Source organism: Polypterus senegalus, chromosome 11, assembly GCF_016835505.1.
Source record: "Polypterus senegalus isolate Bchr_013 chromosome 11, ASM1683550v1, whole genome shotgun sequence".
Classification (NCBI taxonomy): domain Eukaryota; kingdom Metazoa; phylum Chordata; class Cladistia; order Polypteriformes; family Polypteridae; genus Polypterus; species Polypterus senegalus.
Window position 1 is genome coordinate 151,487,193 of NC_053164.1, and position 16,932 is coordinate 151,504,124.

Sequence of the window (16,932 nt, forward strand, 5' to 3'; positions counted from 1 at the left end):
TTCCTTCACATTAACTGCTTGCTTCAGGTCCTTCCACAACATTTCGATTGGATTAAGGTCAGGACTTTGACTTGGCCATTCCAAAACATTAACTTTATTCTTCTTTAACCATTCTTTGGTAGAACGACTTGTGTGCTTAGGGTTGTTGTCTTACTGCATGACCCACCTTCTCTTGAGATTCAGTTCATGGACAGATGTCCTGACATTTTCCTTTAGAATTCTCTGATATAATTCAGAATTCATTGTTCCATCAATGAAGGCAAGCCATCCTGGCCCAGATGCAGCAAAACAAGCCCAAGCCATGATACTACCACCACCATGTTTCACAGATGGGATAAGGTTCTTATGCTGGAATGCAGTGTTTTCCTTTCTCCAAACATAACACTTTTCATTTAAACCAAAAAGTTCTATTTTGGTCTCATCCGTCCACAAATCATTCTTCCAATAGCCATCTGATTTAGCAAACTGCAGACGAGCAGTAATGTTTTTTTTCGGAGAGCAATGGCTTTCTCCTTGCAACCCTGCTATGCACACCATTGTTGTTCAGTGTTCTCCTGATGGTGGACTCATGAACATGAACGTTAGCCAATATGAGAGAGGCCTTCAGTTGCTTGGAAGTTACCCTGGGGTCCTTTGTGACCTTGCCGACTATTACACACCTTGCTCTTGGAGTGATCTTTGTTGGTGGACCACTCCTGGGGAGGGTAACAATGGTCTTGAATTTCCTCCATTTGTACACAATCTGTCTGACTGTGGATTGGTGGAGTCCAATCTCTTTAGAGATGGTTTTGTAACCTTTTCCAGCCTGATGAGCATCAATAACTCTTTTTCTGAGGTCCTCAGAAATCTTTGTTTGTGCCATGATACACTTCCACATGCAGGTGTTGTGAAGAGCAGACTTTGATAGATTCCTGTTCTTTAAATAACACAGGGTGCCCACTCACACCCGATTATCATCCTATTGATTGAAAAGACCTGACTAATTTCACCTTCAAACTAACTGCTAATCCTAGAGGTTCACATACTTTTGCCACTCACAAATATGTAATATTCGATCATTTTCCTCAATAAATAAATGACCAATTATAATATTTTTTGTCTCATTTGTTTAACTGGTTTTTCTTTATCTACCTTTAGGACTTGAGTGAAAATCTGATGATGTTTTAGGTCATATTTATGCAGAAATATAGAAAATTCTAAAGGGTTCACAAACTTTCAAGCACAACTGTACGTCGACATATACAGTAAGACAGGCCACAGACAGTCTAGACAGACAAACATAACAGGGAAGCTGGCTGTTTACTTATTTTGAGTTCTAATTTATTTTGGCACAGATAAGTCTTTAAAAGGTGATTTTTCTTTTGTGTAGATGTTACTTTGTTGTTGCTCTTGGTTCAAGTGAAGGATTCTTCTTGCATTAGAGTGCACGCTTTCATTCTGCTGTGTGATTCCTTTGTCAGTGCTGTGCTGATACTTTTTTTCAGTTAAGCTCTTTGTGGTGTTGTATGCAACTTCATGGGGAATGGCATTACTCTTTCTGGCACAATAGTTTAGAAGCTAAAGTCCAGACTGGGCTCGGTGCTTGGCCTGGCAGGTTGGATCTCATCTTTCAGCTCCTTAAATAGGCAGTGGCTCATCAGATTTTTGGTTGCAGAGAGAGAAGTTGTTATAGAGATTTTCAGTCGTTTTTGGAGCATGTGCCCATTAGTGACCCAAGGCTGAGTGCTCCAGGGAATCCCCTCATAGATTCTCAGAGTTCCCTTGAGAGAACCAGAGAGAATGTATTGAATGGTACAGTGAGTATTAAGGGAATATATCATTTCTCCTGACTGGATTAAAGTCACTTTCAGTTACAAATTCAATGTCTCCACATTGGTGAGTTCTTCTGTCCATCAGAGCTGTCATTCATTGATTTATAACTCTTTGTACTTGCTGGAGTCCATTTGTGCTTTCTGGCTTAAGAAGTTTTCAGAGGTGGCTCTGCAAAGATGTCCATTCAACTCAGATTTACAGTACGCCTCTCTTATCAGATGGAGTACAGGCTGATCCTGGTATGAAGAGTTCAGTCACTTACTTTGGAATGTAAGTTGGGGGTTTGGTACAGGCCTGGTGTGCCACTAAAGCCTATCAGAATTGCAAATGTCCACTTTGTTCTACTGCTGCAAGACGGACTGAGTATAATCCTGTGCACATCACTAGTCTGCTATCATTTTTGCAGTCTGAGTGGCTTGTGCACCAAAAGGGATTCACTTTTTCTTTCGCTGCTTGTGTGTTCTGCACTTGAATTGGCTTAAAACTAAGGCATCTTAGTGTTCAAAACAAACTAAATAAAACAAGAAAATGGACTTTAAAAAACAACTTAATATGTGAATTGTGTGAGCTAACAATAAGGGCACCTGAGTAAACAGCCAGCAATTAGAAATCCTGCACAGTTTGACTTCATTTGAAATTAGTCTCTTTGGACTTTTTAACTCTGGACTCTTATTTCATGTTAGACAAACAACTGCCTTAGATTGATTTTAAATTTTGCATCTTTATTGACTTTTGTATTTCAATATCAATTTTGACAATTGTACTTTTAGATAATTCTTTCAGAATCTTAAATAGAAAAGCAAACACTGATTGATTTCTCTTGTTAATTCAACATGTAGTGAGGCCTTTAAGTTTGGATGCATGGTGGGCAGATTAGGGAAGGACGGAAGGCAGGCAGAGCAGGAGAGAGAAAAGCAAGGAGAGCTGAGAAGGAGAACAGCCCAAAGAAACAGACAAGGACCTTTGCGAACTGAACACCAATCTGAAGCAACTCTGCACCCAGACTTTAAAAGACTCCTCTTCTATTACCTTAATTTTCTGCATAAGTATTTTCAATAAGAATCTTTTTCAAATACATTTCTTAACCTTTAAAGTCTTTCCTACTCTTGTTACCATCGATTTTTATTTCTTTTTATTAATGTTGCTTAATGATAATATTAAATTTACACTGTTTGATTGGCTCAATGTATATTTCTAAGAGCACTTAGTATGGGTGACTGTTATATTCCCATAGGGAGTTAACAGATGAGACAAAATGTCTTCAATAAAAGCAGCATGGTGAACGGGCACTTGCTTTGGTGATTGGCACAGGAGTAGGTCTGAAGACAACAGTTTGGTCTGCTTGTGAACAGCTAGTAAATCTCTTTAATTGAGGCAGCTGTCTACATGCAGGTAAGGCTGTACAAATAGGCTGCTATAAAGCAGATACCCTACACACATATAAAGAATTTAGTTAACAGTAACTGTACTGTAGGCGAACCAAAATAACAAACACAGGAATCTTTATAATAATATATTCAACGTTAATTATAAGAGCACCTGGTGTATGTGCTTGCCATATTTCTACAGGGAAGTAGCTGTAGGTAGTAGTAGCGCAGTGAGTGGACACCTGCTATAGTGATTGGCACAGGCGAAGCTTAACCATTTGGTCTGCTTATGCAAGCTAGTAAGTCTCTTTGCTTAAATAAGCTGTCCATGTGCAGATAAGACTGTATGTGGGGTGCTATAAAGCAGATATATTAAGGCAAAATTCCATGATAGCAGGGCACTGCTTCTGCATGTCATTAGTGTGTCTGTCTTTCTCCTTGACCATCTGTTGTGTTCTTTCAAGTTGGTCTGTCAGCTGCCGTCTCATTTAGTTTACAGTTCAGTAGAGAGAAGATGCTGTCTTTTGAGCAAGCAGCTTATTTGGCATTCAAAGTCTGCACTTGAAGTTAAATAAAATAACCATTGGTACTCCCTGTTATGTCGAATTCTTCATCCCCCTCCTCCTTCATATGTAATTGTGTAAGATATATACATGTGCTGATATATATACATCAACTTCTTCTATAATCACAATTAGATGCACTCCAATAATTCTTAAAGGTGACTCATTTGCAGCCAAATAACATGCTGCCTCAGTCCATCCATTTTCAAAAAGAAGGATCACCATTTATTCTTGCATTTGCATTCAATGTTAGTCTGTAGTGTCTGAAAATTGTATGAGTGAGCCAGCATCCACTGTGGCCTTTTTCACTCATAGATTGATCACTTCATCTACTATGTCTCACTTTGTATGTTCTCCCTTCTCCAAGTAGAATTCATGCTGCCTGCATACTTCGTTTTCAACAGTATGTAAAAATAATGCAATGCCGTTTCACGAGAATTTACTGTCATTTTTTTAACCTGACTAAGTTAACTAGAGCACCAACAATGCTTTTTCTTTATCTTCATCACACCTAGTGGAACAATGTGAGTGATTATAAGTGTGATATTTTCTCATTGATAGTATAGTTGTCTGCTGAAGTAAATAGCAATTCACATTTGGGAAACAATGTTCAATGTGTGTTGCTAGTTGGTGGTGTTTCAAGTAAAAACCAAAGAACAATTCACATTTTCTAAATAGAATTTCAGAGTCGCAACAACACAGGTATTTGAAGTGCAGCAAATTAGGAAAAGTCAAGGAAAGACAGAAGTGTGACATACACTATTATGACATGATTAGATTAAAAATACAATGCCAATTGGCATGGGCCATTGTGCTCCTAGTGTTAAAAGTTCCTAAAATCCTACTCTGCACCACACTACTTGGTAATTTATTCTATATGTCTCTATAGTTCTTTGTGTTAAAAAAGAATCATTAGAAGTTTTTATCTGTGTCCAAGTGTTCTTGTTCAAGAAGTTATTTTAAAATAACAGCTCAGCTCCGTTGTACTGGTTCCCTTCATAATCTTAAACACTTCAATCTTGACCCCTCTTCATTTGCATTTGCTTAAACTCAAAAGGTTCAGCTTCTTCAGTCACTCTCTTTACAGCTCAAACCTTGCAGTGCTAAAATTAGCCACTCTTTTTGGAAATCAAAAATGAATTAAGTGCTCAGGGTGAAGTCTCACAAGTGAGTTATACACCTTTATCTTAGTCTTCCTTGACTTGTGCTGTAGACATAATGCTATATAACCTAACATTCTATTAGCCTTCTTGATTGCTTCTGTACCTTTGTGGATATAGATAATGATGAGTCCACCGACTCCTCGATCATTCTCATAAACCATATTTTCAAGTTTCAAACACTATGACACTCCTATCTGACACTATTACACATTTACTAAAATACATAAACTATTTTTAATATATCATTCAATGAATATCTGTGATATGGTTAGGATGAAAAAAATGCTAAAAATAAACCTTTGACGAAAATGTGATGATCCAGTTGGTGCACAACCCCGTGAACTTAGTGCAAGATCCTTGATACGCTCACATTCCGTTTGGAGTTCCATTGCAAGATTCCTTTCCTGCCTTTCAGCCTGAACCTCCTTCTCCTTCTCTAGACGAGTTGTTTCACTGAGACGAGCCCGTAACATCTGCAAGTCATCTTGCAGCTGCTGTATCTTCAGTTTGAACCGATCAGCCTCTTGTGCCTTTTCCTGCAAATATGAATAAACACTGAGTTGGAACAGTCAAATTAAAAAGTAAGCATCATCTTTAATTAAAGATAAGCAAGGTGACTGTTTTCATATTTTTTGCTTTTGTCTTGTTTGTAAAGCATAATCAGTAAATCATTTTTTCATGTCTAATTTATTTATCCTCTCTGATTTTTTTATCTGAATTATGGTTGATAGTTATATTACATTTATACAGTGCTTTTCTAGACCTTCAAAGCATTTTACATGCAATGGCACACACCAGAGGCCTCATGTATAACGCTGTGCGTAGAATTCACAATATAACATGGCGTATGGACAAAAGCAGAAATGTGCTTACGGACAAAAAATTCCAAATGTAAAAATCTGTGCATACGCAAACTTCCATGTTCTTCAGCTATATAAATCCAGCTCAGCGTGAAAAGTAACGCACGTGCATGCGCCTGCTGTCTCGCCCCAACTCCTCCCAGAATTACGCCTCTTTGAATATGCAAATCAATATAAATAGCCCTTAAGCTCAGCGTTCTGTGAAAAGACAATGGGAAAAGCATGAATACCAAATGGAGGCAAGGAAAAACGTACTATTTGTTGGTTTAAATAGTGATATAATCAACAAAAGGAAGTTGATCGAGTGACAGAGTGTCGGAGAAACTCGAAAGCTCAAGTTCACAAAGTCGCACAGTGCCCAAAATAAAAAAGAATTTGTCAGATATCAAAGTCGTAGTCCACAGTCTGAGTGTCATATGAAAGCTTATTAGGGTACAGACAAAAAAAATAGGCACACAGTGGGAAAAAAGCATGAAATGTCAACTTTAATCTCGAAAATTCCACTTTAACCATGTAGTTTATTTTGTCATTAAAGTAGAACATCATAAACTTCATCTTAAAATTGTTTACTAGTTTCTCAAATCCAATCGTAACTAAAGTAGCACGTTAAATGCTTTGTTTTGTATTTGCTCTTCTATGTGTGTATCACTATGTGCTTCTTAAACTAGCTTTTTCTTCCTCCGACAGGACACAGAATCCATTACATTCATGATATTACAGCTCTCTGAATAATTAAAATACTGAGATGTATACATGATATCATTTTCATGATGATAGGAGTTAAATTATTAAACATGGGAACACGGTGGCGCAGTGATTGTCCATGTCTCACACAAGATGGATGCTTGCTGCGCCATTCGCGACCTTTGATGAAATAGTTTATTGTAGCAGTACTGTCTCTTTCAGTCATACTAACCCCTAATTCCTGTCCTTACTTTTCTTTCTCCAAATACCCAATTGCCACACAATCAGCTCTGTAATAGACATTAAGCCTTCTGTAACCTTAGAACGTCGATTCTTCAAAACTTTTAAGGAACATTGAAATATCTTCGTAGTGCATTTTTAATTATTCTACCCATCTATCCTTCCAATGTTGCGCCTGCACAAGCAAGAATACAGTGCGTGGCAGGAACAATCCATTAAGGGTGCACAGGCTCCTCGCTAGTGCTGAGGCACTGTGTCCTGGCATGTTTAATTATTAACAATACAGACTATTTACAGGGTAAATGAAGTTAAAGTTTTATCTGTATAATATAATAAACATATTTTGCTGCATTTCATTCTAAAAATCATATCGTCATCATATGTAAATACATGCTTTATAAAGTGGCTCAGGTTGTGCAATATTATAACTGTAGTGCAAGTTTACAGTGAGGTAATTGCACTTATAAGTACAAACAGTTCTACAAGGAGCAGTTGATGGACTGATTGAGTGTGTTTATAGTTCTTGGGATGAAACGGTTTCTGAACCGCGAGGTCCGTACAGGAAAGGCTTTGAAACATTTGCTGTGTAAGAACAGTTCATATAGGCAGCATGGCTGAGACAACGTGTGCATGTCGCTGTACACCGATATTTCTCTTTCTCAGTTTCTGTAGATCTTTGACACCCCACTCAGATACAGTAATATAAATACTCTGAGTGGTGCAGTGAGAGTAATATGGAAAAAGATGATCCACTATGGCAACCCCTAACAGGAGCAGCTGAATGAAGAAGAAGAAGGTGCAGTGAGAGTAACAACGCTAAAGCAGCTATTGTATTTAGAATAGTTTGACCATTCCGTGGACCATTATATTGTTACTGGTTAAATACAATGAAATGCCTTAAACTAATAAACAATATGCAGTTAATTTCAGTGTATTTATAAAGCTGAAAAAGAAAGGGTAACCACACAGGAACAGTAGCACTGCTCTGACGCTCGGTGCCACCAGCCCACAAAACCGAGTGGAAAACTTGCGTACGCCAGGGTATGAGGTACCGTGGAAATGTGCGTGGCTTTACGCCAAGTTTAGGTTTTATACATCATGATTTGAACGTGGAAACGTTGTTATGCAACATTTTTGTGCATACGCACTGGTTATACATGAGGCCCCAGGAGACTGAGTTCAAAATTCAAAACCTATGTCAGTTATAATTCTTGTTGACTTTGTATTTGTCATTTCATTATGTAAAAATAGTTGGATCATTTTTAAACTATTAACATCATTATTATGCCTGTTTTGAGCCTGGCATGCAACAAAATATTAGCAATTAGGTCTAGAAATAATCTTTTATGAGGAGGACAGGCAAGTAATTTTGTTTATCAGTATGACTTCTTAAAAACATACATAAAAAAGAATACTCAATGTGACTTTTATACATATAAAATTGCCTTACAGTAGTGATATGTGAGTAACTTTTGTATTTGAACCAAAATGTTTAATTAATACAAAATAAGGAAAAAAAAGTCTGGCTGTGTTCATTTATGTCACGCAAATATGAGAACTCATCAGGGGAAGGGTGTGTATGTTACAATTGCAAGTCCCATAAAGTCAGATGTCTGAGTAAAAACAAACCACTGAATAATTAGGGTCTGCCAATGGGCTCAAAAAAATTGCAATATCAATACTACTGCCAGCCTACTAGCTAGGTGGTAACCCTTGGGATGGGCATTAACCGACAGCAACCATTTATGAACTGTTGCTTTACATTATTGAGACACATATTTTTTTATTGTTTTAGCAGTTTTTCACACCTCTAGGCTTACATTTAAAATGTAAAAAAGAAATAAAAAAAAGTGTGTAATTTCTTCCCACCAGGCACAGCTTTCTCTTTATGACTCCTTACCAACATAAATGCAGACAAAAACAGACTCACCTGTTCCATCTCTGTTTTGATACGATTTACTTCTTGCTGCTTATCTTCCTTCATTAAGCTGCGGACTTCCATTACTGCATCTTGCTTCTCCCTCTGCAAGGTCCTGCATTCAGATTCAAGTTCCTGAACCCTCTGTAGAAATAAGAGAAGGCATAATGTATATGTGTCTATAACAATTAAAGAAGATAGGTGACTTAAATATTATCCCAAAGGCAACTGTCCAAATATTTTGTTTATATTGCTAATTTTTCAATTTGTTTATTTGTTATAATTTTTCTTGGGGGCATACTCTACAATTGCTCACACCCTTTTCATATTGTATACCCATTCAGTGTGTGACTGCACCCATTTATAAGGAGAGTGGTGATATTCTGGATTGTGGAAACAATGTAGAAAGCTAATATCACACACAATTAAAGGGTTAAACAGAGATGGCCTAGGGAAGAGACCACCATAGTGGAGAAGCAGTTTGATTTTATGCCAGGAAGAACAATAACTGATGCAGTGTGACTGTGCGGGTCCTGCTTCATGCTCCCTCTTCCAGTTTTGGGAGCCTCTTGAACCCATCACCGTTGATAACATAACCAAATGAGTTGGCAAATGAGGACAAATCACACTTGGAGCAAGGGGAAGGTGCAAATCTCAAGTGCTTTTATTAACAAAAAAACCTAAGCAGTGCTGAAATAAATAGTGCAGTGATTCAAAAACATCCATAAATAAATAATCCATAAAAGCAGGTGAAAAGTGGGGGATAAAATCACAATAAATAATACCTTTAAAACCAGAGGTTAAAAACACAGTCACTGCCTCTATCATGTTCTTTTCCATGACGAATAATCCTAGCTCACGCAGCCGGCAGAGACGCAGCAGCCATGACCTTCATCCTCTGATCCCCATCTTGGCTGCCTCCGCCGGCATCTGACAGACCGTCCGAGGTTGGATTTCCTCCTGTCATCCTTCGTGCAAACACACTTGTACCTCGGATCCCTGGGGAGGTCATCAGCCAAGCTCGCCCCAATCCACATCTTTGATCAGTGGGGCAAACCAGTCCCTAGAACACCATGACCTACGCTCCTTCGCAGGGCTCCTGTTCATGCTGCCTTTTCTCTCTAGGTGGCCGGATTTTCCTGCCTGAGACTGCTCTTCCACTGCATTTGAACCTCTGACCTTTTACTCGTTTTATTTTCCTCTCCCTCACACTCGTACTTCTCTTTTTATATGGGGACGTGGCACAAGTGTGGCGATTAGCAGCTCCAGGCATTAATTACAGACATAGATGATTTCTCCCCTGTGCACTTAACTGCAGAAACACATGTGCCACATTGAGCCCAGGAACCGCTCCTGCCACACTACCATGCCCCCTCCTTAAAGCTGTGAGTGCGGCAATTATTTGTTTAAAAAGGCAATCAGCCGCGGACCTCACTTTCCCACACGCAGTACTTGCATTGAAGCAATTGATAGAGAAGCATCAAGAAAAACAGAAAGGACTACATATAGTGTTTATTGATTTAGAGAAGGCCTATGATCGAGTATGTGGCAAGAGGTCTGGAGGGGCATGAGAGAAAAGGAGTACCAAAGAAGTATGTGAGGATATGTCCAGAATATGTATGAGAGAATGAAGACTCGAGTTAAAAACAGTGTTGGGTTAACAGACAAGATCACAGTTAGATTAGGTCCAGACCAGGGATCTTCTTCAAGTCCTTACCTCTTTGATCTGGTTATGGATGTCTTGAGTCATAGAATAAAAGACAAATATCCTTGGTGTCTGCTTTTTGCTGATGACATTGTATTGTGTTGCACCAGAAAAGGGGAAGTTGAAAGGAAGTTGGAAGAATGGAGAAGGACTTTGAAAGATAGAGGGGTGAAGATAAATAGAAAAAAGAAAGAATATATGAGGTTTAATGATGATCAGGATTCGGAAGTTAGCCAGCTGGGAGACTATTGAAAAGAGTGGATACATTTAAATATCTAGAATTAATGATAACCCGAGGTACAAAACAAGATGCAGAGAAAACAGAGTGCACTGTGGATGGAATAATTGGAAGAATGTATCAGAAGTATCATGTGACAGAAAAATTAAAGCAAAGGTTAAAGGTATGGTTTTCAAGACAGTGGTAAGACCAATAAATGATGTATGGAGCTGAGAGACGGGTAGTTAAGGGAGTGAAGGAGCAGAAGCTAGATGTGGCAGAAATTATAATATTGAGATGAATATGTAAAGTTACAAAAAAGGACAGAATAAGAAACAAGACAATCAGAAGTACAACAAAAGTGGGAGAGATATCTAAGGAAGTACAGGAAAGTAGGTTGAGGTGGTATGGACTTGTGATGAGAACAGACAATGAATATGTGGGCCAAAGTGTCATGCGAGTGGAAGTATAGGGGAGGGAGACCAAAGCGGGAGTGGATAGATAAAGTAAAAGATGATCTGAAGGGAAATGGCTTGACTAGTGAGGAGGTGCAGGACCGAGCCGTTTGGAGAAGGTTGATCAACCACGACAACCCCAAACAGAAGTGGGAAAAGATAAAGAGAAAGAAGAGAAGAAGAGATCTACTGTAGCAGATTTCCCTTCTATCACCTACATTTTGGTTATTGACCTTGAGGACTGCTGAAACATAAAATTTAAGTCTGCCAATTATTCTGTGTTATGTGAAAATTTGTATCTGTCACATCAAAGCTTTAATATCTGATTTCTTGGAAAAACATATAAAAGTTAAACTATTACACTATACTGTACAAAAAAACAACCCTATTGTTGTTATAATTATGCCCATACGAAACTCTTTGTTTTTGTCACTACGAAGATGTTCTGCAATTTAATAATAAAAATGTGCTATAAGAGAACCAATAAAATAGTAGGCATAATGCATGTTAGCAATCAACAGGACTGCTTTCTAATTCATAGACTTAACAATTCTATAAAAACAATCAAACCAATGTCTGTATTGCCCTTAACATAACAGTTTCAAATGCAACATTATACATGCCACAAGTTACTTATTACAGGCCTCATAGTAAATTTTTGATAAAGAAAACAGTTTAATTTATAAAGAGCTGTAGTAGATATTTAATTGTTGTGCATGTTGTTTTCCAAGTTCACCCCCTCCATTACCTTCAACTGGCTACTATTACAAATTATAGGAAAAGACAAGATTATAAAACCATGTTAAACTGGTAACTTCGACAAGAATACACAGAGCCTTAGTAATTCTGTTCTCACAGGAACTTGGTTAAAGCAATCTCTATAAGTGCAAAAGTATTTGTCTTCTTACTTTTTAATTCCTTTTATTTGGAAATAAAACAAAATAACAGAACACAACTCAATCAGAGAATTGTAAAAACATGCAATGGTGTACTTTAAAAACAACTCATGAAGCCTTTTCTTTGAACTTTGCCATTAAAAGGTGTTTCCAATCAAATAACTTTTGTTTACTGTATTTTTTGATGATTTTACTATCATCTACTGTAAACTCTAGAGACTGAAGTGTATGAATGTTCTCAGCCATGCTGGAAGCAACAACAATTATACCACAATAAAAGTTACTTAGATCATACAGCTTAAGCAATAACTAAATGTACTGACCATGTCTGCATGCTACATATATAACGAGGTACAGTCACATGACAGTGACAAGGGTAGGTGCATCTAATAAAGCAGTCACTTACTGGGTGTTTGTATGTGGCCACATTAAGAAGGGAATTGCTTGGGACCCCAGAATATAGTTTTGTCCACATAGGCAGTAATATGGTAGTATTATAATTCATTTTTAATGCTTTAAAATATTAAGCACTGCAAGCCATGTCTGTAATATGTTATTTTAGTCTTTTTATTTGACTGAATTAAAGCTGAAATCATACCTCCACATACAAAAATGTGTCAATATCACTTAAGGAGAAAACCATTAATTTAATTCAATGTCTCATTTTTTTTAGAACTGTGAAATTTGATTTCACATACACTCACCTAAAGGATTATTAGGAACACCTGTTCAATTTCTCATTAATGCAATTATCTAATTAACCAATCACATGGCAGTTGCTTCAATGCATTTAGGGGTGTGGTCCTGGTCAAGACAATCTCCTGAACTCAAAACTGAATGTCAGAATGGGAAAGAAAGGTGATTTAAGCAATTTTGAGCGTGGCATGGTTGTTGGTGCCAGACGGGCCGGTCTGAGTATTTCACAATCTGCTCAGTTACTGGGATTTTCACGCACAACCATTTCTAGGGTTTACAAAGAATGGTGTGAAAAGGGAAAAACATCCAGTATGCGGCAGTCCTGTGGGCGAAAATGCCTTGTTGATGCTAGAGGTCAGAGGAGAATGGGCCGACTGATTCAAGCTGATAGAAGAGCAACTTTGACTGAAATAACCACTCGTTACAACCGAGGTATGCAGCAAAGCATTTGTGAAGCCATAACACGCACAACCTTGAGGCAGATGGGCTACAACAGCAGAAGACCCCACCGGGTACCACTCATCTCCACTACAAATAGGAAAAAGAGGCTACAATTTGCACGAGCTCACCAAAATTGGACACTTGAAGACTGTAAAAATGTCGCCTGGTCTGATGAGTCTCTATTTCTGTTGAGACATTCAAATGGTCAGAATTTGGCATAAACAGAATGAGAACATGGATCCATCTTGCCTTGTTACCACTGTGCAGGCTGGTGGTGGTGGTGTAATGGTGTGGGGGATGTTTTCTTGGCACACTTTAGGCCTCTTAGTGCCAATTGGGCATCGTTTAAATGCCACGGGCTATCTGAGCATTGTTTCTGACCATGTCCATCCCTTCATGACCACCATGTACCCATCCTCTGATGGCTACTTCCAGCAGGATAATGCACCATGTCACAAAGATCGAATCATTTCAAATTGGTTTCTTGAACATGACAATGAGTTTACTGTACTAAAATGGCCTCCACAGTCACCAGATCTCAACCCAATAGAGCATCTTTGGGATGTGGTGGAACGGGAGCTTCGTGCCCTGGATGTGCATCCCACAAATCTCAATCAACTGCCAGATGCTATCCTATCAATATGGGCCAACATTTCTAAAGAATGCTTTCAGCACCTTGTTGAATCAATGCCACGTAGAATTAAGGCAGTTCTGAAGGCAAAAGGGGGTCAAACACCGTATTAGTATGGTGTTCCTAATAATCCTTTAGGTGAGTGCATTTTAGCAATTACCACAGCAACTGGGAATACCTATTTATGGTACAATATAGTACCCTTGGGTCTGGATATGAGACAGACATGCTTTTCAGGAGGCCACCGACTATCAAAGGGGGTGGGGACACCCAAAGAAACTGGCTATAAAAGAAACACTGTGAACAGCAGAAGAGGGGCAGCAGACATGGAACTGTGACTAAGCACTTTATTCCACATCTCAGTCTGCTGAAATCTACCTGCCTGGGCATGTGACTGTTAGCAAGCCTCAGATGTGGACTCTGGCCTTGGATTGCCTCACATAACTGGGAGTAGTGTGGCAGTCAGGTTGCCACTGACCACAGGTGAGTGGAGTGAGGTGGAGTTGGCGGGCATGAGTGTGTGGGCCAAGGGGCCTAGGCAGCTGGGAGCGTATAGTGGTGCAGAAGGAACGGGTGATGTGGTGGAGGAGTCACTTCAGAAGCCAAAGGTCGTTTTTAGGGCCACACCAGCAGTCTGGTGTAAAGTGACTGAATTTATTCCTCCATCTCTGACAACCAAAGGTTGTTAATTCAATTAAATTCAGTTTATTTTTGTATATAGCTCTGCACTGAATGCTGTGACAAGTTCTCAGGAAAAATGCAGCTATAGATTTTATAATTACTAAATATGAATTTCTTAAAACACCCAGAAAACAAAGCAGTAACTGATTAACATAAATGGAAAGCAACAATATCTGTCCATTAATTAAGTGCTGCTATGGCCAATATAAACATCAGAATACCCTGCAACCTTAGATCTGAGTGGTTTCTTGTGATAGTTCATAGTATGGCTGTCAAATAATAATTGAGAATAGACAATTCCTTATAGAGCATTAATTTACAAGCATCTATTACCTTACTATATTCTCGATAACTGATTAATTCATATCAAAGGAAAATGTTTTAAGTACTATTCAGTTCTCTAATACTGATAAATGTTACATGTTAACAATGAAGAAAACATCTTCTGATTAGAACATTAGAAAAATTTAGACAAGAGCAGGCCATTCAGCCTATCAAAACTTACCAGTCCTATCCATTAAATCCCCCAAAATAACATCAAGTGTATAATGTCTAACATCCACTAACTGTACTTTTTTAAAGATATTTGCATTCTTTCATTCTCTGAGCTTTGTTTCATCTTGAGCACAGATGATTTTTGAGCAATCAAGAATTAACCAAAAGATGTGCCTAAAGCACTTGAAAAACAATGTTGCCTGAGTATGATGAGCTACTTCACGGGAGGTCTTTTGCTTATCTACTTTGTCTTTGATTGCAACAGTTTATGAATTCTAAAGTATAAAGTAAGTAAAGTAGCAGTCAATCACTGTTATAACACATAATTGAAGAGACAGATATCCATAGTTTGTGCTGTGCCAGAGTCCATAATTTTTATCTTTCACTGTTTTTAATTTTTTTTTGTTTTTGTAGATGGAGGATTGGCAGGTTAAGTGTCTGCTTAAAGTCATACAATGAATTAGAATTGGTGAGTAAATTGAAAAAACTGTGGTTAAAACTTCAACACTCAAGCTACATGTTCTCTAGAAGAAGATAGCTGAGCTTTGCTTCTTATTAAAAATATTCAACATTTTGATATTTTCTGTATAAATCAGAAAAATAAAAGATGAACTTACATTTTGCAACTCAATGATTTTATTTTGCAGGGACAAGGCATTCCTCCTCTCTCGTTCTTGATCCTCCTGCATATCAGTCAAAGTTCTTTTTCTCTCTTTCTCCCACAGATCATACTGGTGTTTAAGTTCCTTGGCCTTCTCTTCTTCCCACTTCTTTTTCTCACTCTGTACAGCATCCTGCACCTAATAGGTTAAGCATAGCTCCATCATATCACAAAGAAATAAGGGCAGCAAGAGAATTTCAAACTGAAAACTTTTTCAGCTAATGTTTGCTGGAATCTGATCTCAGTTATTATTATTAAGGTTTAATTTCTTATTCTGCTTTTCCAGATGCTGTGTATGTAATAGATATCTTAAGGCACACAATACCAAAATACTATGAAATAAAAAAAATGAACTGAAATCAGTACATTCTGCATGAATAAATTAAATCCAAGTCCATCTGTAATGATTCAACAAATTCCAGATTATCTGCCAATCCACCCACTTGGTATTATCTGCAGACTTAACCAGTTTGTTATTTATATCCCTATCCAAACAACTTATACATACCAAAAATAGCAATGGCCCTAGCAATAAACCCTGAGGGACAGAACTCTTAGCATCACTCAATTCTGATATATTTCTTCGCAATATAACCCTGTGCTTCCTGTGCTTTGGCCAATTTTGCACTCATCTACATGCTACACACATAAATCCAATTTATTTTAGTTTGATGGCCAACCTATATTGTGGGATTATCTGCCAATCCACCAGGTTGGTATTATCTGAAAATTTAACCAGCTTACTGGTTAAGCTTACTGGTACTAGCACTGGCCCCTGTGGAACACAACTCTTAACATCAGCCAATTCTGATAAGGTTCCTCACACCATAACTCTCTGTTTCCTATGTCTAAGCCAATTTTGCATCCATCTGTAAACAACATCCTGAATTCCAGCATATTAGTAAAACATGACCTCCCTTGTCTGAACCCATTCTTACTGTTCAGTAAAACTCTTGTTCTTGTCATGTGCTGCTCAATCTTATCCTTAATAATTTCTTATATGAATTTACCTGTGATACACGTTAAGCTTACTGGCCTATAATTACTTGGATCTGGCCTATCACCCTTTATATAACGGGATAATATTTGCCATTTGCCAGTCCTTCAGAACTTCACCAGTGCACAGTGACTTCCTAAAAATATGCGTCAAGGGTTTATATATAGACTCACTATCCTCCTTAAATATTATCTGGTCCCGGTGATTTATTTGATTTCAGCCTATTTAATTTAAGCTGTACTTCTCCCTCTACAATTTCTAAATCTTCAGTACTTCCTTTGTAGTCCCTTTTACCAGTGGGAGGTTATCCACTTCCTCACATGTGAAGACCTCAGAAAGTGCAAGTTCAGAGCATTTGTTATTTCACTGTCTTTATATTTTAATTCCCATTTACTATATCAGATGCACTTCACCTCCTCATGGACTGTTTTTTTACTACTAAAATACTGA

The 16,932-nt window shown here is 38.0% G+C and overlaps 1 protein-coding gene across 2 annotated transcripts in view; it reads right to left on the reverse strand.

The window, feature by feature from the left end:
• Positions 1-16,932, reverse strand: part of si:ch211-102c2.8 (trichohyalin) — an 83,455-nt gene that overhangs the window by 18,303 nt on the left and 48,220 nt on the right. For both annotated transcript variants that reach the window (XM_039769910.1, XM_039769909.1), the window contains 3 exons: positions 15,442-15,624; positions 8,620-8,751; positions 5,203-5,441 (listed from right to left, as the gene is read on the reverse strand). In XM_039769910.1, coding sequence (XP_039625844.1) covers positions 5,203-5,441; positions 8,620-8,751; positions 15,442-15,624 — 554 coding nt within the window. The remainder of the gene's footprint in view (positions 1-5,202; positions 5,442-8,619; positions 8,752-15,441; positions 15,625-16,932) is intronic.